This window comes from Coturnix japonica, chromosome 5 (assembly GCF_054131305.1).
Source record: "Coturnix japonica strain WE chromosome 5, WE-NBRP24, whole genome shotgun sequence".
Lineage (NCBI taxonomy): Eukaryota > Metazoa > Chordata > Aves > Galliformes > Phasianidae > Coturnix > Coturnix japonica.
Genome location: NC_140667.1, coordinates 37,634,210 through 37,660,333, shown reverse-complemented (window position 1 = coordinate 37,660,333; position 26,124 = coordinate 37,634,210). Strand labels below are relative to the sequence as shown.

At 44.2% G+C, this 26,124-nt stretch overlaps 1 protein-coding gene across 3 annotated transcripts; it reads right to left on the bottom strand.

Annotated features, from left to right (window-relative positions):
- Positions 1-8,613: 8,613 nt before the first annotated feature.
- LRRC74A (leucine rich repeat containing 74A) lies at positions 8,614-26,094 on the bottom strand. 3 transcript variants are annotated; one of them, XM_015865107.3, is made up of 14 exons: positions 25,793-26,093; positions 23,401-23,511; positions 21,550-21,725; positions 21,093-21,200; positions 20,245-20,341; positions 19,773-19,822; positions 18,915-18,996; positions 17,217-17,302; positions 16,687-16,881; positions 14,530-14,625; positions 11,804-11,947; positions 10,818-10,925; positions 10,125-10,210; positions 8,615-8,835 (listed from the first exon to the last, which is right to left on the bottom strand). In XM_015865107.3, exons 1-14 carry the CDS (start codon positions 25,818-25,820, stop codon positions 8,763-8,765), a joined length of 1,440 nt encoding a protein of 479 aa, XP_015720593.2. In that variant the 5' UTR covers positions 25,821-26,093; the 3' UTR covers positions 8,615-8,762. The 3 variants fall into 3 exon arrangements, with proteins under 3 accessions (XP_032300524.2, XP_015720593.2, XP_015720594.2); XM_015865108.3 differs by having other exon boundaries at positions 8,616-8,835; positions 23,401-23,508; XM_032444633.2 differs by lacking the exon at positions 21,093-21,200 and having other exon boundaries at positions 8,614-8,835; positions 25,793-26,094.
- Positions 26,095-26,124: the final 30 nt, after the last annotated feature.

Below are 26,124 nucleotides of genomic sequence, written 5' to 3'. Positions count from 1 at the left end.
GTTAACATATTTTTTCCAGCTTGTAGCACTGTTGTAATTCATCATTTCTATAGCACCATAAATTAGATGGCGCTTTGCAAACACAGAGGCAGTTTTTGCTTCCCTGAAGTCTCCAGCAGGACTCTCAGGATGGGGTGCCTGGCTGAGGTACACTTTTCCCCAGAAAGGCTTGCAGTGCGTACACTGTGCCTACGGGACTGCACCATTGTCCCATTGGAGTGGGAGGAAAAAAAAGTCTGGAGAAGGCAGAGAGCTTTTTTCCCAACTCCTGCATACCACAGCTGGACTTCTCATCTCTCCGTGGCCTGTTTTAGTGTCGCTCGGATGGAGAATAGGCTTCTTGGGGCTTTGATTCAGCCTGGCTCTCCTCCAGCAATATCCATAGTACTCCCTCCCCTCCCATATGCTCTCCATTAACATCCTCCTGTCTGCTGAATAAGGAAAGAAGAACGCTCCCAGCCCCAGCCAGAGCCCCTGAGCCAGAGGAGTTCATCAGTCAGACTGGTTTCTCCTGAACCCAGAATAGGCCTCGTTAATGGGCCAGGAGGGGATTTTATTTTGCCTTTCAGCTAGTGGCTGTGCTGAGCCAGGAGCAGAGTCAAGTTACTGTGTCCGGGAATCTCAGCTATTCCAAGAGTAGGAGCAAGTGAGCTGCTGACTCAGGAGGTTTCCTCATATTTTCAAGCAGGGCTCAGTCCTGTCAGAGCAAACTGAACTGTTGGTCTTGCTTTCTTCTAGCCCCAAGACTGGGATTAGCAGAAGTCAAAACCTATGGGAACAAGCTGGGGAATGGAAATCAAGCAGGACTCCACATCACACTTTTTTCTGGCAGGGCTGCAAGTCCTTGCAAACACTTTTTTACTCCTCCCCCAGGAGTGCTGTACAGTCTATAGTACAGACTTCCACAAGCTATGAGGCAGCTCATCTTTATTTGCACCATTTTCTAAAAGGGAGGAAAAAATTCAAAGGGTGAAACAGACTTGAGAGAGAAAATGTTTCCTTGTAATTTAGCATCACAAGGGAGGCTGGTGTTCAGGCATCCCTGTCTCCCTGCACTCTGCCATCATTCAGAGACCACCCAGCTTCCATTTTGTGCAGGGATACAGGAGGCTTCTTCCTTTGGGCTTCTCAACCCTGGAACAGTTTCAGCTGTGTCTTGTACAAGCAGTTAGAAGTCACACTGAGTGCAGGAGTCTCCTCCTTATTTCAAGTCTACCTACACATTTTATTTCTTCAATAGCATCTAATTGCTGAAGGTTAGTAGAGAAGATGAGGCTACTAAAGCAGTCTCCAAACTCACCCCATACGAAGCAGTGCATGCTGCTTTTCTCAGAGAGGGAAGTTGTTGGAGGGCATATGTTTGCACCCTCCATCTCCTGGCACTTCTGTGAGTCCATCATGTCTGTCATGTTTCTCCTCTCAGCCCCTGAAAACTTCTTTCAACAGTAGCAATCACAGCTCTCTTCTTCCAAGTATTGTTAGTCCTTTCCTCTTTGCTGCCTGCATCTGTGGGCTGTTATCTCCAACTGTCCTCAACCCACCCTCAAATTCACCTCAGCAATGAATAACGAGCCCAAGAGGGAAAGAAAAGGCAGTTGGGTACAAGCTGGTATTTATAAAATTTCTTTCTGCCTGCAGGTATTGGCAGGTGCCTGTCCCATCCACTGAACTAGGATCTGATGTAGCAGCAAAGAGGAATAAAAACTTCTGTTACTTTCTTCACTCTAGAAGACATGGAAGTCCCTGTTTTGAACAGCTAAAGAGATCTTAGCCTGTGGCCCAAATACTACTTGTCCCTGCAGCATGGTGAGATGGATAGGATGTCTTTCTTAGCTTAAAGTATCTCACAGAGATTTCCCTGCAAATGGAGAATTTTCAGCTACCTTTGTGAGCACTTTATATCCCTCCAGAGATGCTCATCACTGCAAAGGCAACAAGCTGAAGTCTGTCTGTGGCTCACGTGCCTTTGGATCCTGCTTGCTTTAGATCATGAGCTCTGCAAAGGTGCACAAAAGGTGCTCAGGACTTGTGATGAGTAAAGGAAAGCAGCAGAAGAAGGGCATGGGCTGAGACATTTTCTTTTCTGGTGAACTGGCAATCCTGATTTTCTCTATTACTTCTTAACATGCCATTTGCATCAGGATAGAAATTGAATTAGTCCACTGTATAATGACCTCAGTAAGTCCAAATGTCCTCAGCCAAAAACCTTTGACTTGGAGGGGACTCAATAATTTTGTTTCAGCTATTTGGACATGAATTAAGTATGTGGGACTGCAATAGAATAAAAGCCAGCAGGAACTGATTGCATTTGGACACCTGTAAGGCAGGTTTACTGGGGAAAAAAAAAAAAGCAAGAAAAAAAAAAGAAAAGGAAAAAAAAAAAAAAAAAGCAGGAGAAACTTGCTGTTATAAATTTGACCAGGAAAATGAACTTGTTAGTCTGTCATCCAGCCGAGTGAGTCACATGTTGTACCTCTAGGAAGCTGGTAACACCCCAGAAGTCATTCACTTCGCATAATACGTGCTTAACCAAAGTTTTGTCTCATGTTAACGGCTCCAACTGGGCTTGCATGACAGTCTAGAGAAGGGGACAGTTGCCAACAGGTGCCTAAGAATAGAGCACTCTTTAGTATTCAAGATGTCTGGGAAAAGAATTTTAGAGCATTTGGTTTTGAATTGAAGGCTTCTGTTCCAAAAAGTGATAGAGATGTTATAAATAGGACACCGTGCTACAGTTGTATTGTTTAAAAGGCAGAACACGGGATGAATGAAAAAGATGGACACAGGGAGAAGATGGGGATGCCCTGAGCAGGACGGCTCCCATGTGAGAGCAACATTCAAAAGATGGGATGATGCTGGGAGCTCCAAATCTCTGGCTTCAGAGACAAAGACCATCTTGAGGGTGTCTGGATAAACACAGCTAAGCTATCAGGATGCTTCATCTCCTCAGAGGGAGTCCAAATGCTGCAGTGTTGCAGGCAGCCAGAATAACATGTGCTGCATGACGTGAAATATTTAAGCACACATGGGCTTTGCAGTGTCTCCTGCCAATCTGCAGAGTGACTTGTACTGTAAGGAGCTGGGTTAAGGAGAGAGAATTTCTCTGGTGGGCATAACCTAGCAGCGTTCCTATGAGGGCCATGTGGCTGAAAGGCCTGACTTGGTTATGAGTAAACCCTACAGTGTCACACTTGCCCTTCCAAGAAGATGAATGTATCTACCCAGTGTCTGACTTCCAGAGAGTCCTGCTCTTCCTCAAGGTGTAAACCTGAAAAACAGAAATGCTCCAGCTGCACAGGGCAGCGTCTGTGGCAGGGAGGAGCACAGCAGGTGAGGCTGTGTCCTATGCTCAGTCCCTGCCTTTCCCTTCGGGTAGCTTCTCCCCCACACACAAAGGTGCCTCCTGGCCCAGCAGGCATCCAGCTGCCTCAGGTGATGCACATGTGCCTACTTGACTCTCTCCTAGAAAACCTCATGCCTTCCCTAAGCATTACTCACACCCACCCATATGCATACAAATGCAAAGAGCATGATGCTGCACTAACACAAACCTACGATAATAGCAGTGAAACATGAAAGCTTCTCTCCTCACCCTTGTTTTTCCAGTTTGAAAGAGCAGGGGTGAGTCCCTGCATGGATGGCAGTGGAGTACAGGCCCCCATTGCCTGCCCAGCAGCCTGGCTGCATTTCTGCCCGGCCTTGCACCAGCATAGCAACAGCACTGCCATAGGCACTGCAGGGCAGGAGCCTGGGGACACTTCTGACCCAGGTGTCATTTGGTGTCATGGGTAATTGTTGCTTCCTTACACAAAACAAACAAAGCCCTGCTGTGCCATCACAGTCACCTGCTGTGGTTTGCCCAGGGGGAAAGAAGCAGGCAGTCGTGGCCTGGCTGGTGCAAGAAAGCACGGCGTGCTGCTGGGGGGGATTAGCGGCATGCAAAGCCTTTCTGAGCACACGTCAGTTCAGCTTTCCTCTCCATATGTGCACACTCCATCCTGAACATGGGAACTGTCTGCCGGCTGCTCTTGTGGAAGCCGTCACATCGAGTGTTTGTAGCTGGGGGGCTTGAAGCAGAGTGACACGCTCCCTCTTCTCCCAAACAAACCAGGGCAGCTGGAAGGGCTGAGGCTGGCTGGGAAGGCCACGGGACAGGAATCGCCTCCTGAGGGTGACCAGGCAGAAATCGGTGCTCTTTGCTAACGGCTCCTTCCCGTCTGAGCACCAAGGCCTGGTGAAGTGGGAGGAGGTAAATGCTGTTGTGGAGGAGGCAGGGTTGCTTTGCCTGCTTGCAGGCAGGGCCAGCTGCCGCAGCCGTGACCCAGCCACAGAAATCTGAGCCTGCCAGCAGTTGTGCTGGGGAGGGCTGTGCTCTCACGTTTCCGTTTTGTTGTGGAGCCTCTGATAAGTAGTGGCCTTGCTTTTTTTCTTCTTTCCTTGCTTCCTTTCTTTCTCTCTGTCTCCCCTTTCCTTATTTTCTTTTTTTCCTGAATGTACTTCCACAGTGTCGAGGAAGGAATTTAATAATAATAATAATAATAATAAAAAGATCTCTGGAATGGGAACAAGTATGTTTCAAATTACAGAAAGGATGTTAAAGGTTCAAGAATTTGCGATCTGACTCCGCCTGTGTCTGTCTCCACCTCCCAGAGAGCAGCTCGCCTTGTGGCTTTTCCACCGCAGCGGCCCTGCAGAGGCACCGGGCCTGTCAGACAGCAGGTCTGCTGGGACACCGGGCCTGCCGGGATGTAGCCACGCTGGGTCTTCCATCCTGCGCCATGCCTGGCTGTTGATGGCGGGGCCTCTCGCACCCTCACAAGCTGCATTTTCAAGGGGTTCGGAAAGCCTTTTTAGCAGCGCGCAGTTTGGCTTGAGCGTGGTCCTTTTTTTGTCTCCTAGGGTGTGTATGTGCAGGACTTTTTCTTCCAGTGGGTCGGCTCCATCCCAGGAACATGATGGGACCCACTTCTGAGAGCACAGCGCCCTCTGCTCGGTGGAAATGGACAAAGGTGCGGCCTCCTGTGCTGGTGCACCAAGAAAAGCAGTGATGCCGTGAACATCACCCTTGCCTCACAGTGGGGCCAGGCCCCGGGGGCTGAAGCTGTGCTACGGGCTGTAAAGCTGTGCTATGCTCTGATCACAGCTCCCCAGCCCAGACTTCTCATCACATGTGCCCTCAGAGTCACTGGTGCTCTCACATTGGCTACACAAAGATGGGGTGAGAAGGAACCACTGGCAAGGAGGACAGTCACAACAGCTTGATCGTCCCTGATGTTCATAGCTGGATCTAATCTCGGGCCCTCGTGTGAGCCATACGCTGTAGACCTCCATTATGTGACCACTTAGTTTATCTCATGACAACAAATTCAGGCATAGACATGACAGAGTTGACATACTCAGTCTGTGTATTTGGCAGGACATTATTTCCATGTTCTTCCATGATGTGATGAGATGCCCCCTTCTCCCAGAGGCTGGGAATACACTGGTACCCAGAAAGCTGTGCAGCTATCACATCAGTGGAACAAGGGAGAAGTGAGGGCACAGAAAAAGCCACCAGAGCAATCTGCCTGGCCTGCAGACTGTTTCCTGCTGGCATCTCAGCAGCCTGCAGGAAAGTAGTGGCAAGGAATGAACTATGAGTTGACTGAATGCTTCTGTGGGCCAAATTCAGAATGCAGTCTGTTCTCTGGGTTCTCTGGGGTAAGGAACTATGGATTAGCTTCAGTATTACAGAGAGAGAAGGAATCACCTACTGAACAAGGAGAGAACAACTGTAACTTGCATTTTCTAGAACTGGGATCCATTCTGACCTGTATCTTTTCCAGCGTCTTGCTGAAACAATTTGCATCAGTCAAATGGCCCCAAAACCTCTGTGTCACACTAAAAAATTACATTCTATTGCTGCAAACTCTCATGCCATCATGTCTTCAGATCTGGTAAAATTGTTGTGATTTATGCAGGTGGGGATTTACTCAACGAATAGACAGGGGAAAAAAGCATCTCAGTTCACTGTCCAGTGTGTTGTGCTTTGCATGCTCCCAATCTCATGATGCTGGATTTTGTGCACAGCTGCAGGACTCTCCTTGGAACAAGGCATGTGTCCACTGATAGATGCAGAACATCTTCTGATGTGCCATTGTATGAATGGGAGGCCACTGGAACAAAGAACTTGCAAGCTTAAAAGATGACAACCAATATCAGCATCCCCACTTCTGCAGTGTATGAGATTTCTCCTTTGAAAGCGAATCCTAAAAAGCTTTTGGCCAGTTCAGCTAGACATGAACAAGCAGAAATAGCTCTGCATGTAACATTGGTTGTGTTATATATGTTCGTATCTATATGAGATTTTCAAAGATTATGACTAGCAATGTCTTCTTTATTTTACTGCAGCGCTGACTTTTCATGGGTGTTGCCGTGGCACCTGGGAAAATCAGTGTGAATGGGGCCTCCTTCTGCTGGGTAAGATCTGTTACAGAAAGATGATGTTCACTGCAAGAGATCTAAGTGTTCATTTAAAGTAGCTAACACATTAGACACCATAGCGTGCATGCTGAGTTTTCAAAGCATGTTACTTAGTAGCAGTTATTTGCTTTCTACCATTGAAGAGAGCCAGGATGTCACTTGGCCGTATCACTCTCCCAGTGCAGGGAAGATGCAGTGGTTCTGTTTCGCCAGCTTTCTGAGCTGTCCAATTTAGTGCTGGCAGGCTGAATTCCTGAGGTACATTAGATGAGTCTCAGAGCAGCCTTAATTTATGGCAGTTAAAACATTTCCTTCTGCACCATTTCACAGGTGTGGGATCAGCCGAGCAATTCATGTTCCATTCCCCGTCTGTCCCCACTCAGCACCCAACTCAATTCATCCCCAAAGTGCCAGTACAGGGACAAATGCTGCCACCAAGCTTCAAAAAGCTTTATTGATCTGACAGTGTTCAGAGAGACTCTGCAACAATACAGACTGCAGCCACATCCCTGCTCTGCTCTGCCTGCATGTGAATTCGTCCCTTCTAGAAGCCAGAAATTTGGGTGTGGATTTGGTACAGTTTTTTTTGGGTTTTTTGTTTGTTTGTTTGTTTGTTTGTTTTGACGAAGAAACCATCCAGGCACCCTATAGGTTTTCTGCAGTGTAGATGTACAACATTGCTGCCATCACTGTTGAATGTGGAGCTTAAGAGAACACTCAACCAAATAAAGCCACACCTGCTGCAGGCCAGTACCCGTCTATATTTGATTATGTCGCTTTCTGGCCAAAGGGAGGATTTTTCATGGCTGTAGCTAGTCTAGAATCTTAAGGGCGATAATTGAGCAAATCAGTTTAGTTGGGCAGCCAGTTCTGTGCAGACCTAAGCAGAACAGCAACGCGTGACTAATGCACAACAGCACCGCGCATGGGATAAAGATGCACACGTAGTGCATGCAGCACAAACCCAGGGTGCTGCAGGAATAAATGAAGATATTTCCTGGTGTATACATGGAGTCTGGCAGGACGGCAGGAAAATCACCAGATGATGTTCCTGCTGGTGGCATTTTTTTTGGATAGAAGACACAAAGTCTCTTTCAGAAGAGAGAACATGGACTCCGCTCCAGGCCTCCGGGTCCCGCACTGTGCTCCCACCGCGGGGCTGCGGCGACACCCAGCGGGCAGGGCGGGCACTGACACTGCGCTGCCGCACGGCCGGCATCGGGCCCTCGCAGCCCTACAACAGGAGCGTCCTACTCGTCACGGGAACGCTGTGTCGGCTGCTCTGTCATAGGAAGACATCTCGAAATGCAAAATGATGAGCGTGCCTCCCCCTTCACGTTTTTCACCTATAAAAGGACAGGCTTCGTGGTGAAGTTTGGCAATTAGGAGTAAGATCTTGCGGGTCTGGTGTCTGGGTCTGTGAAACACACCTTGGTGCTCATTAATGGTCAAGGAAAGTTAATAAAACGTTGAGAGTTTTTAGGAAAGGAGAAGAGAATGAGAAGAAACAATGTTACACTCGTGGATGTGCAAACTCATCAGTGTCTTGAATGCTCATTGCAGTTGTTGTTCTCTTTCCCATATATTCCATCTGGGAATGGTTTTGAGAAGGAAAACAAGAAAACAGAGTCTGTCCTCTGAGAAATGACTGAATTCCCAGGGGACCTGATCCAGGTCTATCAATATCTGAGGTGTGAGGGGCAAAGTAGTGAGGCCAGACTCTTTTCAGCAGTGTGTGGAGACAGGACAAGGGAAAATGGCCAGACTGGAGCATAGGAAGTTCCACACAAATGGGCACAAGAATACTTTATAGTGAGGGTGACGGAGCACTGGAACAGGCTGCCCAGTGCGGTTGTGAAGTCTCCTTCTCTGGAGATATTCAAGACCCGCCTGGACACCTACCTGTGTGACGTGGTGTAGGGAACCTGCTTTGGCAGGGGGGTTGGACTCGATGATCTCTGGAGGTCCCTTCCAACCCCTACGATTCTGTGATGCTGTGATTCTGTGATTCTTGAATAGCTGGCATGTTTTGGCTTGGAAGAAAGAAAAATGGTGGGGAGGTGTGTGAGGATGGAGAATACAATACAGGTCTATAGACTAGTGAACAGCTGTGAGATAGATTTGGTAACCAGCTCCAGCTCTTGACCAAAACCACCAGACTTGCCTTGCAGGGGAACATCAACTTTATTTCTACATTCAATCACTTGGATTCTCTCAGATCCCCCCAAGCCTGGGGCCAATCTGAACTTTCTTCCAGTGTTTCTCCTACTATATTTCACTGGCTGATCTGCCCTCTTACTTCATTTTTTCACCTCTTCCTCCTTCATTTCCTCTTTCTCAGGTTTCTCTTCTGGCTTCTGCTCTTTCAAGTGACTGATTGAAAAGAAAGAGATGAAGCAATATTAATCCCTGAGCATCAGCTCATCACTGACTCTGAGGAAATGGTCTGAGGTGGAAACAGTAAGGGCAGCAAAGGTGACAGCTCTTCTCACTCTTGTCTGCAGGGTGGATATTGCCACTATCACACCTAATTCAGTGTTAAAATGCACTAAGCTGCTTGATAAGGAGTATCCGTATTTACTTTTTCTTTCCACATACATTCAGCAGCAGCCCTTGTTGTCCCCTGGTTTTCAGTGGTTCCTCATTTGCTTACTGCTCTACCACATTTTTGTAATTTGTGCATAAAGTACTTGGTTAACCTGTGTAACCTCTGATTTAAGATTAGCCAAGCTGAAGCCCATACAGTGCCTGAACATAGATGCTTTTAGCATGGCACTGAAAGATAAGAAGGAGTAAAGACTGGATCTAATAAAGTCATTTATATCTCAGCCACTTTTTGAAAACATTAGGAGTCTGGGAGGTAAAAAGATTCGCAAAACTGACCCACTGCTTCTAGCCTTAAAACTAGACTACAGCTTATATTTAAACCCATCAACATGTGCTAAGGGGTGGGAATATTTGGCCATCATGAATAAGGCTTTCAGGTGATGAGTCGCATGTCAGAACTGACTGCAAATGTACGGGGAAATCTGGGGTCCAATGACAAGCAGTTTAGCCTGCAGCAACTGGCAACCTCCAAGGAGTTTGTTGCTGACTGCTCAGACTCTCAGAACTTGGACATGATCGCTACAGGCGCTGAGAAAGAGGCACTTTCAAGAGAATGAAAAGTTGTGTAGTTTGAAGGTGGGTTTCTAGGGAAAACTAGGTCTCCTAAGAAGAACGATCAGAGAGAAAGAAAAAAATAAGAATCCCTGAGGATGGAGGAAAAGGTCTGAAGGCACAGATATGCTGCCTTTGCAAATCGTACTTTAGCTTCAGGGGAAGACAGTATTGAGCTGATGCTTCTCCTGCAGGTTTATGAGCGTGAATGAAAATGCCATTCAGCTTTGAGATCCATACACTCTCATGGGAAGGTTATAAAACAGAAAAACAATCCTGACTTCTCTTTTGGTTCATTAAGGCTTCTAAGCATAAGCTTCTAAGCGTTGTGTGATCTACTTTTCACTTCGGTACGTAGTGTGTATTAAATGTTGCTGGACTGACAAGAAATGTGTCCTTTCAACAACTAAATTGAATGAGGGAGTGTTTACTTTGTATTATAACAAGTTAAACAAAACAGAATGAATACAACAACAAGGCAGTAAATAAGTGGAGTCACTTACCTATAGTCTACAATCCCTGTCTGATTCCGGTCTAGTATTCTCACTAGTTCCGCAATTTGGACCCGATTCAGGTGGATTTTTGTTTGCTAAGAGGAGAGAGAAATATTTACAGATCTGCTCATTTTGAAGCAGAAAAATCCTCTGTATCAGATTGGAGCGTGGCCATCTCCTACTAGGTGAGGAGAGAGCCTGGTTCATGGAAAATATGGGATGTAAAAATCCCGAGTAATGGTGGGGAGGGTGAAAATAATGATGGGCTGTTGTTGTTTTTTGCAAAGGTGTAAAGTAGAGTGATGGAGAGGTGACCAGTGCTACTGGTACCATCACCATGGTAGTTCTAGAAGGAAAAGAATTGCCTACTCAGTGTGGAGGAGCTTAGGGTTTAAATAACTCTCACTCACTTTCTCACAGTAAGAAATGATTACCCGTTAAGACCAAGCAGTCATATCCTGTACACAAAGCTGACCTCTGTGATTTTTCAAGGTTCTTGTGATACTCTAAATTTGATCTATAATCACTGATGCCCTCTGCAGTATTTACTGGATGTCACAGCATTTCCATTGGAACCTGCTGAAGGCTCAGCTTTTGCAGTGGGTGCCTTTAGCCTACTTGGAACATCACCCACAAGGCTGACTGGTAGCTGTGGTGCAGCAGAGGGGTTTGTGCACCCTGGCCATGATTTCAGGAACACACCTGCATCATGGCTGTCCGGAAGATTGACACAGGGATCTTCATGTTTCCATCCTTGTCCATTTTCCTAAAAAACTCCCAGAGTTGTAGCTTCTGTTCATTCACATATTTCTAAGAGAAGCAGAGATAAAACAGAGGCACAGCTATGAGGTGAAACAGCCAGTATGCCTGCTGCAAGGTTTCCTCTTATTCCTCCACCCTGCCTTTACTCAGCCCATCTCTGAGATGTATTTCTCCTTAACTATTTATGCAGCCATTGTCAGAACAAAATCCCATCAGAGCTACTTGGCTGGGCTGTCTAATCCAAAGCCAATCCTTTTCTTCCATTCTCTGATCACTTTAGTTTCTCTTCTCTGAACTCCTATCTTTGAAGGAGGGCACACCTGATTACCATAACTGCTGTTAGAAACTGCAAAGCATGCCAGCATGTGTCAGTCACTATCTGCGAATCACTGCAGCACTGTTTGATGTGAACTTCCAATGCAAACGTTTACTTAATTTCATCAGAAGTCATATATACAGCAAGATTTCATCCAATTAGCTAAAAATCTCCACCACAGCTGGAAAGCACAGGGAAGCTGGTAGTGCAAGGGTTATCAGTAGTGCTCCAGTGCCACGTTGCCTTTCAGCCAGGAGTATAGCACCATCTGCTGCTGTACATAGAAATTACAGATCTTAAAAAGCAAAGTATTTTCTATTAAGAACAGTATTTGTTTATATTACCATACCCTATTTTTATGAAACACATTAATTTTGATGCTAAATCACAATGGTCACTGAAGGGTTCTGTGAATTTCAGCTCTTGTAGTGGCTTGGTGAGCAGGGTGCATGCTCATTTTGATCAAACCTGAAAGCAGTCAGTTTGCTCCCCACAGCTAGCAAACATCTATTATTTTGGAAGCTTATCAATTCCAACCTCTTTCTCTTCAAGTGCTTGAGGCATGGGTGTGGTGTACAGGACACCTATGGAACAAAATTCAGTAGCTCACCTGAATTACTTTCATAGGATTTGGATACTGCTTGGGGATTTTGGAGATGGAGCCTTCAACTTCGCCATAGATAACATTTAGCTCAGGATGTATTAGATACGCTGATTCCAGCAACCGGATGAATGTTTCATTCACCAGGACATTCTGAAACATAGAAGGAGGAAGAGTCAGTGTGGATGACCAGAGAACGATGAAGACTTGTTTGTGTTAACCAATCTATCTAAAGTTAACATTAACTACTCTTTCCTAATTTTCCTGTACCTGATTTTCACTTTCAGGAACCCCATGGAAGACTGACCCTAAATAAGTGTTCTTAGTTTTCTTTTCCCATGTCTGAGTCAGAAGAAAAAGAAGAGGAAAAGGAAAAGGAAAAGGAAAAGGAAAAGGGAAAGGGAAAGGGAAAGAAAAAGAAAAAGAAAAAGAAAAAGAAAAAGAAAAAGAAAAAGAAAAAGAAAAAGAAAAAGAAAAAGAAAAAGAAAAAGAAAAAGAAAAAGAAAAAGAAAAAGAAAAGGAAAAAGGAAAAGGAAAAGGAAAAGAAAAAGAGAAAGAAAAAGAAAAAGAAAAAGAAAAAGAAAAAGAGAAAGAAAAAGAAAAAGAAAAAGAAAAAGAAAAAGAAAAAGAAAAAGAAAAAGAAAAAGAAAAAGAAAAAGAAAAAGAAAAAGAAAAAGAAAAAAGAAAAAGAAAAAGAAAAGAAAAGAAAAAAAAGATGTCACTGTAATTTATCCTCCCAACATGATGAACTTACCTTTACCTTGACTGACATTCAGAAAATATAATTACGATTTTCCAGGAGAGCAAAGAAATACAGTTGTTCCTGTATTATGTAGCTACATATTAAATTGATGGAAACTTCAAGGCAATTTAGGACAGAAAATTCATAAATGTTTCTGTTTTCTGTCACTGCAAAAAGTTCCCAAGGCATCAGGCGTCGTATTTTTCCTTCCATATTTACAAGGTATCCCAATGAATTACTTCTAGCTAAAGAATTTACATTACAGTGTGGTCTTGATTGCTATTACTTGTGAATAGTCTTGAACTAGTCTGGGTCTGGCTGGATTTACTAGCCTTCATTCAGTCCCAGTGTTTTTATGGATGCAGAGTGGCTCACTGCCAAAGCCATTCAGACCCTGATGAAATACACAGGCTTGCAGTGCATCTCAGTCTTTGGAACCCAGCACAGAGACCCAAGCTGTCTCTGCCTGCAGCCAGCTCTCTCCAAGGCTTGCCAGGCTGGGCTTGACCCCAGCAGAAAGGCAGCAGGCTGCCAATGTGGCCTCAGCACAGCAAAGCACTGTGCCTGGCTGATCAGGCCATGCTGGAGTCAGCTTATACCTGGAGGAAGCCAGGTAGTTATTTCTGCATCTTAAACACAGTCATCCCACAGTCCATAAAAACAATGCACAGGCACAGGTAATTGCATTTTCTTTCGTACTGTGATGGTGCAGGTAGGCATGTTGGCTGTTTTGATTCACACCTCCCATAAAATATCTGATTGCCAGTAAAGGAAAGTTGAAAGTCGATAAAAGTAGATTATGGAAAGAGCATGAGGAACAGCCATGCTTAGAAATGTTGTCAGAAGCAATAAACTACAGCATGAAAAATGTGCCTTTCTATCGCTTTGCCTTTACTAGTGCTGTCAGAGCTATAAGAAGGTTTCTAGAATTGATCCTTATTTGAAATTTCACTTACAGACACACTAATTATTCCTCCTTTGAGAGTCAAAATAAAAAATTATCACTGCGAAAAGGCACAGAAAAGGCTGTTGTTTGCATCCTCCCTCAGGTTTCTTATTAAAGATTAAAAGCCTCTCTAATTTCTTAAATGTTTAAGAGAGGAGAAGAACTTTGGAGGTGTATATTTGCAAATGTTCTGAACTGAAATACAATACTATCTGTGTCACAGGTGGAATGAAATACATCAGAGAGGTTGGATGTTTGTCTACAAACGTGTGATTGAGATCCCATAAAGGCACTGTAAATTCGTGCCAATGACCATTTAAGAAATGACAGACAATTTAGACTTTTTGAGGGGTGGAGAAAAGAGTTTGTTAACACTGAAAAGCAGAAATATTTTGTGAGATTTAAGATTCTTAATACTAATTAAATCCTTGCCTCAAAATTTCTCAAGAGGCTCCTTTTAAATGAATGCATTTCAACAATTTCTTTAATGTCGCAGAATTTAGCCATAGCTTATTACTCTTTACAAGGTTATGAATTGTTTACGTTATTAATAGTTAAACTAAACTATCTTTTCTCTCTCTCTCTCTCTCTTTTTTTTTTAAATAAGAAGCACTTTGCTTTCAATGCCCTGAAGCATCATCCATCTCTTTCTGTTCCTCTTCCATCCTGACAGAGTATCAAAGCACTTTACAGTATCTATCATCTTAGGCTGCCCTGGAGGGATGCGGCTCAGGGGTTGAAGAGAATTCATCCTCTACTGTGAATTCACTCCTCCTTCTTGTTCCGCTGCTGCAAAATCGAAGGGAGTGAAATGTGATGATTTTACAAGCAAATTTCTCCAGAGATAGACCAAAATTCCATCATTTCTGCGTGGCTCCTACAAGCACTGTAAAATAGTAGCCTTTTTAAAAATTATTTTATTTTTCTTAAATAATGGCTGTGCATAAATAAAAAAGACTTCAAGTCTCAAAACAGTTTTGAAGGGGACAGCTCTGGGATTTAACTAGTTCCTAAAAAGTTGAAGTTTCCCAGTACAAAAGCTCTTACTGAGATGTTGATCTCTTCCATCACGGAATTGGCGTTCTTTTTGACGGATCCTACTAGCTCAGTGGCACCTTCCACTGTCAAGAGATTATTGGCCATCTGTGGAAGAAGAGGTGTAGACAGACATAGTGAGAATGAAGCTTTTGTGTCCTTGCAGCAGGCATGCTGTAACCTCAGGAGTGACCCTTTATTCCCATTCTTCATCAGGTCTGTAGAATAACTGTAGTCCCTGTTCATGCATTTGTTCTTTGTCTCACCATCTCTTGTCTTTGTACCTCAAAACTCTGCAGCACAGCTTTCCAGTGGAGTTGCCTCCTCAGCCTCTATCTGCCTCCATGTATGAAATTTGACGTGTCCCTGATGTGTGTCACATGGGAGTAGGTGATGTGGGGTGTGCTTAGTCAAATGATGGCAAAAGGCTGAGACATTGGACTGCATTTGAAGATGTGCTTGCTAGTAAAGTTTATCTGAACAGATGACCCTGTGAGATGGCAGGTACCCCTCAGGACCTTTCCCATACCCTTTGGATATGTGCAGTTGATCGAGGCTCAGGTTGATCAGCTGTCTCAGCCCTACAAGGTCAAGATACTTTGAGTTGTGGGATTGGTATTGCCATGTACATTCCTTACTGTATGAAAATCACCTCTTCTCCAACTTAAACTTCATACGTAATCTCCACTGCAATGATGTGAAAAAAAAAACAAAAACCAACACGTAGGTGGTTGACATAGGCCAATGGAACTCTAAATTATTAACTCTAAATTGTTTGTGTTATCAGCTCCCAAGACAATCCGTACAGCTACACGGAAGAGCCCTTTCTACCCTTTGCGCCACTGCAAAGACACTGTTAGGGCAATAACTGCTGTGTTGCACATGCTGCCTGTAGGGTTGCCAGCTCCCAGAGAGGAATGCTTAAGCTTTAGCTAGTGATCTTACCTTTGACCATGTTAAGAATGAGGCAAGCAGCCACATTTATTTACATAATCTAAAACAGCAGTCCAAAAAAGGCAGTGTGGATGCAGTGATTTACAAAGACAGGGGTGTCCAAAGACAGACCTGTACAAACAGTTTTAAAGATGTCCCTCAACCACCACACTGCCATTTGATGATGTTGGCTTTGTCTGAGATGAAAATCCAGCTTATAAGCAGGCTGACTTTTCTGAGCAGAATTCCTACAGAATGATTTCAGATTGAGAAGACAGATTAGTTTTCAAGCCTAACCTCTAAAGCTAGTTTGGCTGGTCATTCAGCTTTGTGCCATTCCAAGATTATTGATTCTTAGCTTATCAGGACACAGTTTTGGCTTTCTTTTTCCAAGACTTGATAACATACCTCAGGGTAGTGCTGTGCTGTTGCCCTGATGTAGCAACAACAGTTTGTCCAGTGTTTGTATAAATTTTTAGCCAACCCTTAACACACTGAGAAAGGCCTGTTCTGTCCTACCTTCAAATCCTTCCAGGGAGTGCATAAAAAGGAAGGGAAACAACCATTTACATGGATTGATAGTGATAGGACAAGGGGGAATGGTTTGAAACTGAGGCAGGGGAGGTTCAGGTTGGATATTAGGAGGAAGTTGCTCACACGCAGGGTGGTGACGCACTGGAACATGTTGCCCGAGGAGGCTGCGGATGCCCCATCCCTGGAGGTATTCAAGGCCAGGCTGGATGTGGCTCTGGGCAGCCTGGTCTGGTGGCTGGTGACCCCGGACATAGCAGGGGGTTGAAACTGGATGATCTTTGAGGTTCTTTTCAACCCAGACCATTCTATGATTCTATGATTCAAATCTCTGAACTTTTGCCTTATGTTGAGGCTTACAATATGTATAAATCTGTATATTCACAACTCTGTGTTATGGATATACACAGACCTGATGAATGCCTGGGCTCCCACTTGACTGAGACTAGATGTGTCAGGAATCAACCACTTTGGGGTAATAACAGGTGTGATGTTATGCCAGGACCAGTATTTTGAGGGAACAGTGCAATTAATTTGCCTGGGCAGAAACTCAGAGGATAGAATTTCCTTCTGCTTTGTTCACCTTCAAACCAGAGCAGTACTCATCTATCCTATTCTAGTTCTCACTGTTCACTCTGTCTTTTATGTCTCAGGTCTTTCTACTCCCCCATTTGTTCCTCCAGCCCTGCTCAGGCTTTATTTTACCTTCAGGACTCTGAGTGTTCCATTGACTTTAAGGCCTTTGCAGAGCTTCTTGACCCCCTCATTGTTGATCTGGTTGTTGCTGATGTCCAGATGAATCAGCACAGTGTTAACTTTGAGAGCGTCTCCTATGGTCTGTGCTCCTTCATTCCCAATGCAGTTCCAAGACAGGTTGAGTATTTTCAGTGCAGCATTGACCTCCAGGGAGAGAAGAGAGATCTCATCTACTGCCACATACACCATGTGTATCACTCTACCCTTTCTTGCTAGGCTGAGACAGGAGCATCTCTCAAGTCACATCCAGCCCAGCCCCAATGAATCCAACATCTCTGCAGTGTCCCAGCATCTCTCCATCCACATGAGCCACCAGACCAACTCACTGCTTTAATTGTTCTCCTGGCACTACCTCCTAATGTCAGTAGGACAAGCCTTGCTAGAGCTACTGAATCCTGCTCAGACCTCAGGGATGCGAAATCAGTGTTTCAGCAACTGCAATCACTGAGAAGGGTATCACAAGACAGGAGAATTCCTACCTTGAGACCTGGGCCTAATGCCATTGTTCCCTTCCTCCTCAGGTGGTTCCAGCTCAGGTCCAGAATCTCCAGTGCTGTATTGACAGCTAAGAGAGAGAAATTGAGATGTTATCTTATGAAGAGCAGTCTGAGCACAAATGCTGACTCATAGGCAGGGGCTCAGAGCGTGTTTGCTGGGCATTCAGCAGTGGCTGTACCTACAGTCTTCTCTGTCTGCTGCATCCACAGGACAGAGAACAGGCTGTTGATCACAAACAGAAAGAGAAGACAGCTTTTTTTGGCTTAATCAAAGGATGCACTGGGAAGGAGGGAGGTAAAGAGAGGAAGGCTTTCTGAGTCTAGTAGGCACTGTTTCTCACTGGAAAAAATGTCTGGATGCTCTTTGCCACATCCAAAACATGAAGACTCATTCTGCCTGCCTTTGATTAGTGGAGGAGAGGAATTCAGCTTCCTAATAGTAGCTGTGCCCAGCTGTATACATGCCAGTGCCAATTCCCATGCAGAACACACCTCACAGTTTAAGTTCTACTTAGAGCAGGATATGTGTGAATTCATTTGTGTCACTGTGACACTGAGAGGAGTAGAAGTTACTGCCAAAGCTTCTCATCTTCAGAAAGAATTTCTCATCCAGATTTTCCATGGATGGGAGGATGGACGGAGGCAGATGGTGAATTTAGCTACTTTAAAATATTCCTTTAAAAAAACAGATCAGAAAAGTAACAGATTCTGCAGTAAACTCCGCAGCTCCTGCCTGAATTGAGCTGTAAAGAAAGAAGAGCTGCAAGAAGTTTTAGTTTGGAAATGCACTTTTCTGGGCAGGGAAGGTTACAAGGTTCAGAACTGGTCCCTGGGTTCCCTTCAGACTTGTACAATGCAGGGACATGGTGCCTAGTCCCTCTCTGTGGTTTTAATTGATCCATCTTTTAAAGACATGGTCTGTAATTAGATGCGGGTTCCTATCAGTGTGAATACTGAACCAGGGGAAAGAAATTGCTAATTGTACCAAATACGTGTTACTGGCATTCTCAAGGAACACAGGATGCTCAGGTCACAGGCTTGTGCCTGTGTTGGTAGTAGATTTCTTGGGGGTGCCGAGGGAAGAAACGCTGTCAGATATTCATGCAAGTCTTTTTCAGTGCACAAATAGTACCACAGATTAATGACTGATTTTTACTGTTTTGTTTGTTTTCCCTCTCCAGGGCTACTACGCATCACAGATCTCACTTTGTCTGAATAGCTAAATTAGGCAGCTTTGTTTTATTTCTTTCTAATCTGTTTCCCTTGCTGCTTGATACACAATGATGCAAACCATTAGGGTTTGTGCTACTTGAGAAAAATTTCAATTAGTGATCAGAAGCTTAAAACAAACAGGTTTCACATTACTGAATTCCATTAAAATGTAATTTTTTGCTTTAAACACTGTAAAGACTTCTCTTTCAGCTCCCTCCCTCTGATGCAGACTCCCCTGTTACTGTGGCTTCTCATCCTTCATTTCTATTCTGAAACAGCTTGAGTGGCTACAGTCAACTGTGGTGATGAGGGTGAGCTAGTGGACCAGCCAGGGATCAATAAATCTGGTCTTTTGTATTGCCCACCAGGTCATTGGACAAGGAAATACATGTTCACCATGCTGGACCTACTGTACCTGCTGATGACTGCCTGCACATCTGGCTCTTGGAAAGTAATAAAGTAAGTTACCGAGCATCTGTCCTAGGAGATGTCCTCCCTTCTCAGAGAACTCATTATGGCTGAGGTCCAGCTTCTTCACTTGGAAGTTGCTCTGCAGAGAGACAAATGTGCAGGAAGAATGAGATGTTCCAACCAGCTGCAGCCGGCTGCCATGCTAGGGCCCTAACATGAGGATGAAACAGAGGGATATCAAACACATGGAAATCTACAGCATGTGGGAGTTCATCAACATGGAGATGGTGGCACTGTGTACCCCAAGACAAAGCTTTGTCAGTCATAGAGCATCATAGCAATTATCTTCCCAAAACAGCAAAAGAAATGAGACTTTGTGTTGTGCAAAATTCTCTCACACAGCTTATGTCTGATCTGTAATACATCCTGTTCCTGCCCCCCTGTTTCACTGCCAGCACTGAATCCTAACCAAGAGCACTTCCTATTATCAGCCCAAGGCCTTCTCTCATGGCATCTTCTGGTGGTGCCAAATGGTGCAGAAACTTGGAAACAAGAACTGAGAAACCAAGATAGATACTTATTTTTGTTGCAGAATTGCAAAATGCTCTTAGGTTGGCCTACTTATGTTTCTTGAAAATTTGAGATCTTCCTTCTGTTGTTGTTACACGGTCCTGAGGTTTTATTTCTCAGCCAGACTCACAAAGCCATTCTGAGAAAACATTAATTTCAATCTCTCCTTCTTTGTATCCTCCAGGCTCCTTCATCTCTGAAGTAAGCAAGAGGCACTTAGCAGAATTATGCCAGGAACTCATGTAGTTATTGCCATCTGAAATTATGCCAAGTGAACAGCAGCTTCAAAATGAGAAGTCTTACTCAATCTGGGCTGCAAATGACCTTGGATTTCAGGTAACTCACCAATAACGCGTCAGCAAGGCATGACGCAGCCTCGTCTCCAAAGCTGTTTCCTGTGGAAGAAAAAGTATGTAAACAGTGTGCTGATGTCTCCCTTGGCACTGTATTGGAGTCTGCAGGAAACTGCTTTTATGTGGAGCATCCAGTTAATCATGGTCCATATCAGACTTTGATATGTTAGCCTTTCCTTCACTTCAATCTATAGAAGAGAATTATCCCAGGATGTGGGAGATGAGAGTTTCTCATACGGGACTGGTTCACAGAAGGGCTGGAGGATAAGCAGGCTGAACACTTATTTTGTTTGTATCACTATAAATCCGTATTTCCACGCTGCCACTTTGGGTTCTTGTAAGGGACATAACTGAGAAATTGTTTTTGCCCATGGTCTGACTAACGCTCTTGGGATGGGAGACTGAAATGAAACATGTGGCATTTCACTTCCACTGCTGTAACTGCTTGAGTGTGTGCAGCCCACCTGAGAGATGAAGAGTATGGAGATGAGATGCATTGTCCAAAAGCAAACCGGCAATGGCTTCAGCCCCTTCTGTGTCTAGGTGGTTATTGGAAATGTTCTGGAAGGAGACAAGGTAAGATAAAAAAGATGAGCCCAAATAATGAATTAGCTTTATTGTGTCTTTAATACACAAGATCTTAGGAGAAAAATGCAAGACCAATAATATAAGAAATGCCATCCAAGCAATAGAAGCTATAGGTGTGTTTGATCCCATATCCTTCCTAGCAGAAACAAAGTTCCAGAGCCATTGTTTTCACGTGGATCTCTGTCTTCAGTAAATCAAGAGGCATTTGGCTAAGAGCATTCCTTCCCAATGCAGCACAGATCCCACGGCCTATCAAAATGCATTTTCCATACCTCGCTTTCAGACTGAAGGAACATTCCTAAGGATTTTAATCTGAAAGTTATGCTTTTCTCCCTTAATCTATTTAGAAAAGTTTCCCAATATCATACTGGAGAGTAAAAGCTCCTGACCAAAACATTTTTCTCTTGGCTAAGCATGACCTAGAAAGACCTAACTCTGGTAATTATTGTTACATCTGCTAATGAAAATAACAGCTCCAGGCTCCCAGATCTCAGAAGCCTCATGAGACTCATCACATGCACAGTTCTGCTTTTCAGAAGCTTGTACATTCTAAAACTAGATGAGCATAAAATATGACTTTCAGATATGAATATTTTTGCATGGGAGCAACTGTTATTTGGTTAAAACTTGGAACTGAATGAATTAGTTTTCTTTAATGAAATTCCTCAGATGATTGAGCTTGGTAAGCAACACTTTTGGCTAAAAACTGCATCAGATTGGGTACCAGTTCTTGAAGAGAGCGATTCTCTCGTAACATCTCTACTATGCATATAGCTCCTTCTGCCAGAATGTGGTTATCTTCCAGCTCTAAGTGGGTGACAGCTGCATTGGACTGCAAAGACACAAAGGTAAAAAGAGACACAGAAATGACAGCTGGGAATTCAGTGAAGTGGGTAGTTTCCTCAGTTAACAGATACTGGGCATTTCCTCCAAACCTCAGTAGGCATTGCAGGTCCTAAACAGGGCTCTAAGCAAGGGACATGGCACAGTTATTGCAGCAAAGGCCGGTAGTTGCCACACGAGGCTTTCCTGTTCAAGGGATTAGAAATATAAGGGAGACTCGGAATTCCTATGGGCAATGTAGGCCATTTTTCTCTCACTCTGTGTATTCAGTCATGGCTTACAATGAGAGGCTTAAAATGCCATTGACAAAAATGACTCCACTCTTACTAGGTACTCACCACTAAAGCAATAGCAATGGCTTTGGCACCTTTGGGTCCTAGACCGTGGTGGTTCAGATTTATATAAGGCTCGGACAAGTTCTGAGCAAAGTATGAGACAGGCACCACCTCCATCAGCCTGCATGCTTCCAGGTACAGATCTGCACCCTTAATACCTGCAAAGGCTTTCCGAGGATCTGCAGAGAAAAAAGTATATGAATGAGTGGTGCATTCTGTGTCTGTCATCCATCTTCTGAGGCTGTTTCTCCCAAACACTCCACTCTCTCTGGGTCCAGGGGGTCCCCTGAATAAGGCACAGCTGGCAAGCATGAGCTAATAATACCCCAATACCTCAAAGTAGTCATTCTGATATAGGTTTCTTGACCTTTCTGTGTTAAACACATGACCTTGCCCCAATATCTGTAACATTTCTTTATACTAGAAGGCTGAGATGAGGAGCAGAGGAATTCTTGCCTTAGCATTTGTGGCAATACAGGAGATGGGGACGGCCTGCCAGTTGTCTGCAGAGATCTAAGCAGCCACCTCAACCAAGATCTTGCTCTTTGCCTAAATGAGCACCTCATTTTGTTTTGTCTTGATTCACGACTCAGACCAAACCATCAGCAAACTATGGTAGTTTCTTTGGCTCAGTCTCTATGTTAAATCTTATACTGCTAATTACAGAGCTAAATTAAGTAACACTGCAACAACTGCAGAATTTTACTTTTAAAAAGTTATCTTCAATCTAGAATTTTCCCCATACCTTTATCCGACACTTTTAAGAGTTAACGCAGCCTTCTTTCTTTCATTTCTATTTGGCATTTGGTGACAAGCTGCAGCTTCTCATCAGTCTGCAATGTGACTAAATTTTTCTTGGTGTAATTGAGAATTTCTGACATCAGGCAAAAACATTTTCATCAGTTTTTTTCCCCTTTAAGTCTTAATTGAAGCACGCAGCTGATATTGCCAGCAGAGCAAGGGCAGCTCAGAACATTTTGGCTTACAATCAGCAGAAAGAATCCCAACGTTCCCATCTTGGCCAGTGGGCGTTGTTGACACAGCTGCAGTGAGAAATATCAGTGCAGCTGGCAGCTGTATTTCCACAGAAACCTGTCATTTGGAATTCCTTCATCAAAACCCCCAAATGTAGAGCCTAGATTTCTCCATGTTGTTGTACATGTTCAGTGGTCTGACCTCAAGACAAACTCCCTTCCCATTTTTCCAGTTCAGTCTGAGGCCTCTCACAAAAGTATTTATTTTTTCTTGCATTTTCTTTCTCTTTTTCTTTCTTTTTTCTTTTCTTTTTTTTTTTTTCTTATTAATTTTCCTTCAGTTTACAATGTGTTAAAAAAAAATGTTCATCCAAAATTGTGGAAAAGTCCTACTGTGACACAAATGAGCATAAAACTTGTTTAGCCAGAGGACTGACTTTACCAGGCAGGAGTTAAGAGCAAACAGAAAAGGACAATCATGGCAAACCTATGGCATGCAGACAACCGCTGCTACACTAGGCCTGATCCCCTCCAAGCCAGGGCTTCTAGCTGGTGTACTGCCCAGGCTGGTTGCTCTGCTAGTGCTGGTTATTAAGGACCAGAAGAGAAAGAAAAGAATGAAGGAACAGCCATTTTTTATTTGCTGTAGAGAGGAGTTGAAGGAAGACACTCGATGTCAAAGGGGGAGCTCCTAAAAGGAAATTAATCCCCCCTGCCTTTCTCAATTGCCAGGTGTCAGTTCAGATGTCAGATATGAATGTCAGGACCCTGATGTTGTTGTGTTCTGTGGCCTTCGTTTCTGACACATAAATGTTGGTAGGTACAGCACTGACTTTAAAGGGAAAGGATAGTCAGGGGCAGATGGCAAGTAAGCATTCACCTTTAACATCTAGGTCAGAGTCAGAGCCTTGTGTGGCCTCCTCTGGTGAGACATCGGACGGTGGAGACTCTGGAGGCTCACTGATATCTGACTTCTCTTCATTCTGATCTGCTATGAAACCAAGCAGGTTCACATGTCAGTGCCAACCCAGCACCTTTGAGACTCCTGGTATGTAACAGAACTTCCTACTGCTTTCATTGAAGTCTGAACCTCTCTTCCACACTCTGCAGATGTGCTCCTTCCCCAGCCCCTCTTTATGCCAACCATTCCCTGTGTAGGGCACCCATGCGATGCTAGTTCTTGTATGGGGACAGGCTCACATCAGGTCTTCATTCCCTATTGAGCAGCCTTTCTCTCCCTCCCCTGTTTCTGAGACAACCAGACAACAGAAGATTTCCCTTCTCCATTCCACTTTCCCACAAACCTATAAGCCAAAGCTCCTTTTAGCTCTCCTGAACTGACTCAGACGTTCCCACCAGGCGCTGGCAGGATCCTGTTGGCTGACTGCTATCAGACAGGGATTGCTTTGTAGTACTCTTCAAGCAAAACAGAAGAGGAATTTTTGAATGCTATTGTATGTTGGGATTGAGTGTAACCAGACCCGCTAGAAACAGCACAGCTTCTCTTGCTTACTGTTCATAATTTATTTTACAGTGAGAGTAAAGGAGAATTTGGAAAGACCCAGATTTGGAATACTGTAATAATATCCCCAGATCCTCTTTGCTTAGTGACCCTACAGTGCTAGTCATCCTGATAAAAACAAACCTCCCACCCTAGGGATCAGACAGTCCTTTGTGTGCTGTACAGAATCCCTCCAGGCTTTATCACCTTCTGATAATGCAACTGTTGTGCCTCACTATCAGCCAACCCTGCGCTACATGATCTAAGCCATGTGAGGTAGGTCCAGAAGTGGTTCCTAGTATCCCTGTGGAACTGTACAAGTTAGCACCAATTCAGATGTTTATCTTGTTAAGATGTTATTCAAGCAGAAATTTAAAAGGTATTGAATCATGATCATCATAAAATTATTTGAGTTGGAAGAAACCTTAAATATCATATGGTTCCAACTCCCATGCTGTGGGCAGGGACATATTCCAGTAGACCAAGTTGTACAAAGCCCCATCCAATCTCTTTTCCTTTCAGACAGTTATCCCTTCTCCTGTCACTATAGTCCCTGATAAAGAGTCCCTCTCCAGCTTTCCTATTGGTTCCCTGCGTTGGGGAGCCCAGATCTGAATGCAGTAATCCAGGGGGGTCTCACAAGAGAGGGATCACTGTCAAAACCAATGCACTGAAGAGTGAGGAGTATGGAAATTCTTTTCTCTCCCACTTTTTTCGAGGCATTGGGACCATAGGCACAACTTTCTGATCAGCCTCCTTCAGGCACAGATCCTACCAACCATGAACCTGGAGGGGAGTTCATACCATAGTTTGATGGGAGACTTCAATGGATGTACTGAGACAATGGCAAAGCCCCTCTCATGCTAGGCTAGCAATGCCTGTTCTATGGATATATTGCTTTACGTTGTTCTCTCTGTTGCATTTTACAAGTATTTGGTAAACTACACTAGCAATTTATACTGGGATGGTAAAGCTTTGTGGAGTAGAGGAAATTTTCTTCTCTTTTTCCTAGCATTACAGAAAGGTCATGGTTCCCACTACTAAACTAATGAAGTCATCTTTCTTAGAATCACTGCTTACAGTGGTTCAGCTTCAGGTAAGATGAAAATTCTAATAAATCACTCTCTTTCTTTCCTATGATGTAATGTAATTGATATATGCTAAGGAATTTCAAGTGTGAAAGAAAACTGTCAAGGTCATCCTCTCTTCTATGTTCCTTGTACTGTACCTTAAAAATAATTCAGGCAAACAGCCAGGTCCCATCCTACTATGACTAAGATCAAACCAGAGTAGAATTTAATGAGGGAAAAGTTATGTCAGGCTAGGAAATAAGACCAAACTACTTCAAACAGGTTACATAGCAAAGTGCAGACCCAGGACCAGTCTGCCCCTCAAAGCCAGCCCACCCTTCCTAGAAAGGGAAGGTTGAAATAGGACCTCATTTTACACAGTGCTAAGCTACTATGTCCCCTGTGGGGAATGAAGGGCTGCTGGGTATAATTGCCAGCAGGTATAATTGCAGGTACTGGCCAGCTGGCATTTTATTTTCTTAGCAAGGTGCTGGGCTGGTTTGTTGCCAGCCAGCTGACAGCAGCCATCTCAGGCCATCAGCAGCCTGGATCCCCTGGCACCCCTTTTCTTGGCAGTAGGACATCTATGCAGCCCAGATTACAGCAGGGAAGCCTTTCACTTGCTTATAGCCACTGTACTCCCTGTTGGACCCTGCTGGTTTGGCTATTCCTGACTATTTGTAGATAACTAAGCACAGCACCTGCATCCTTCTCAGTGTCCTCGTCCATGGCTGTTTTCTTGTCCTACCAACGAGCTGCAGGTTTATTTGCTTTTTCTCTTCCTGCAGTGAGAACTTTTCAGCCACCTTTTAGGCCCCAACATTTCCTCCAATTCATTCGTACAAAGCACAGCTGTTCAGCTGCAGTTTAAAAGCCTCCAAGAGGAACACTGCTACTTGTAAGGTTGATGTTCTTGATATATACTGCTTGAAAACAGGAGAACCCTGTTTTGTGTTTGTAGGGGCTGGCTGGATGTTAGGATAACCCTGTATAGTCCTCAGCAACCTTATCCCTCCGTTCTGTCTACTCAGCC

Excerpts from the sequence above, each read along its gene's own strand:
- LRRC74A (XM_015865107.3), bottom strand. The coding sequence starts at position 25,820 with ATGGACGAGGACACTGAGAAGGATGCAG. Across the intron at positions 21,201-21,549 it reads CCATTGCTATTGCTTTAGTG|TCCAATGCAGCTGTCACCCA; the intron begins GTGAGTACCTAG and ends GTGTCTTTGCAG. Across the intron at positions 14,626-16,686 it reads GAACACTCAGAGTCCTGAAG|ATGGCCAATAATCTCTTGAC; the intron begins GTAAAATAAAGC and ends CTTCTTCCACAG.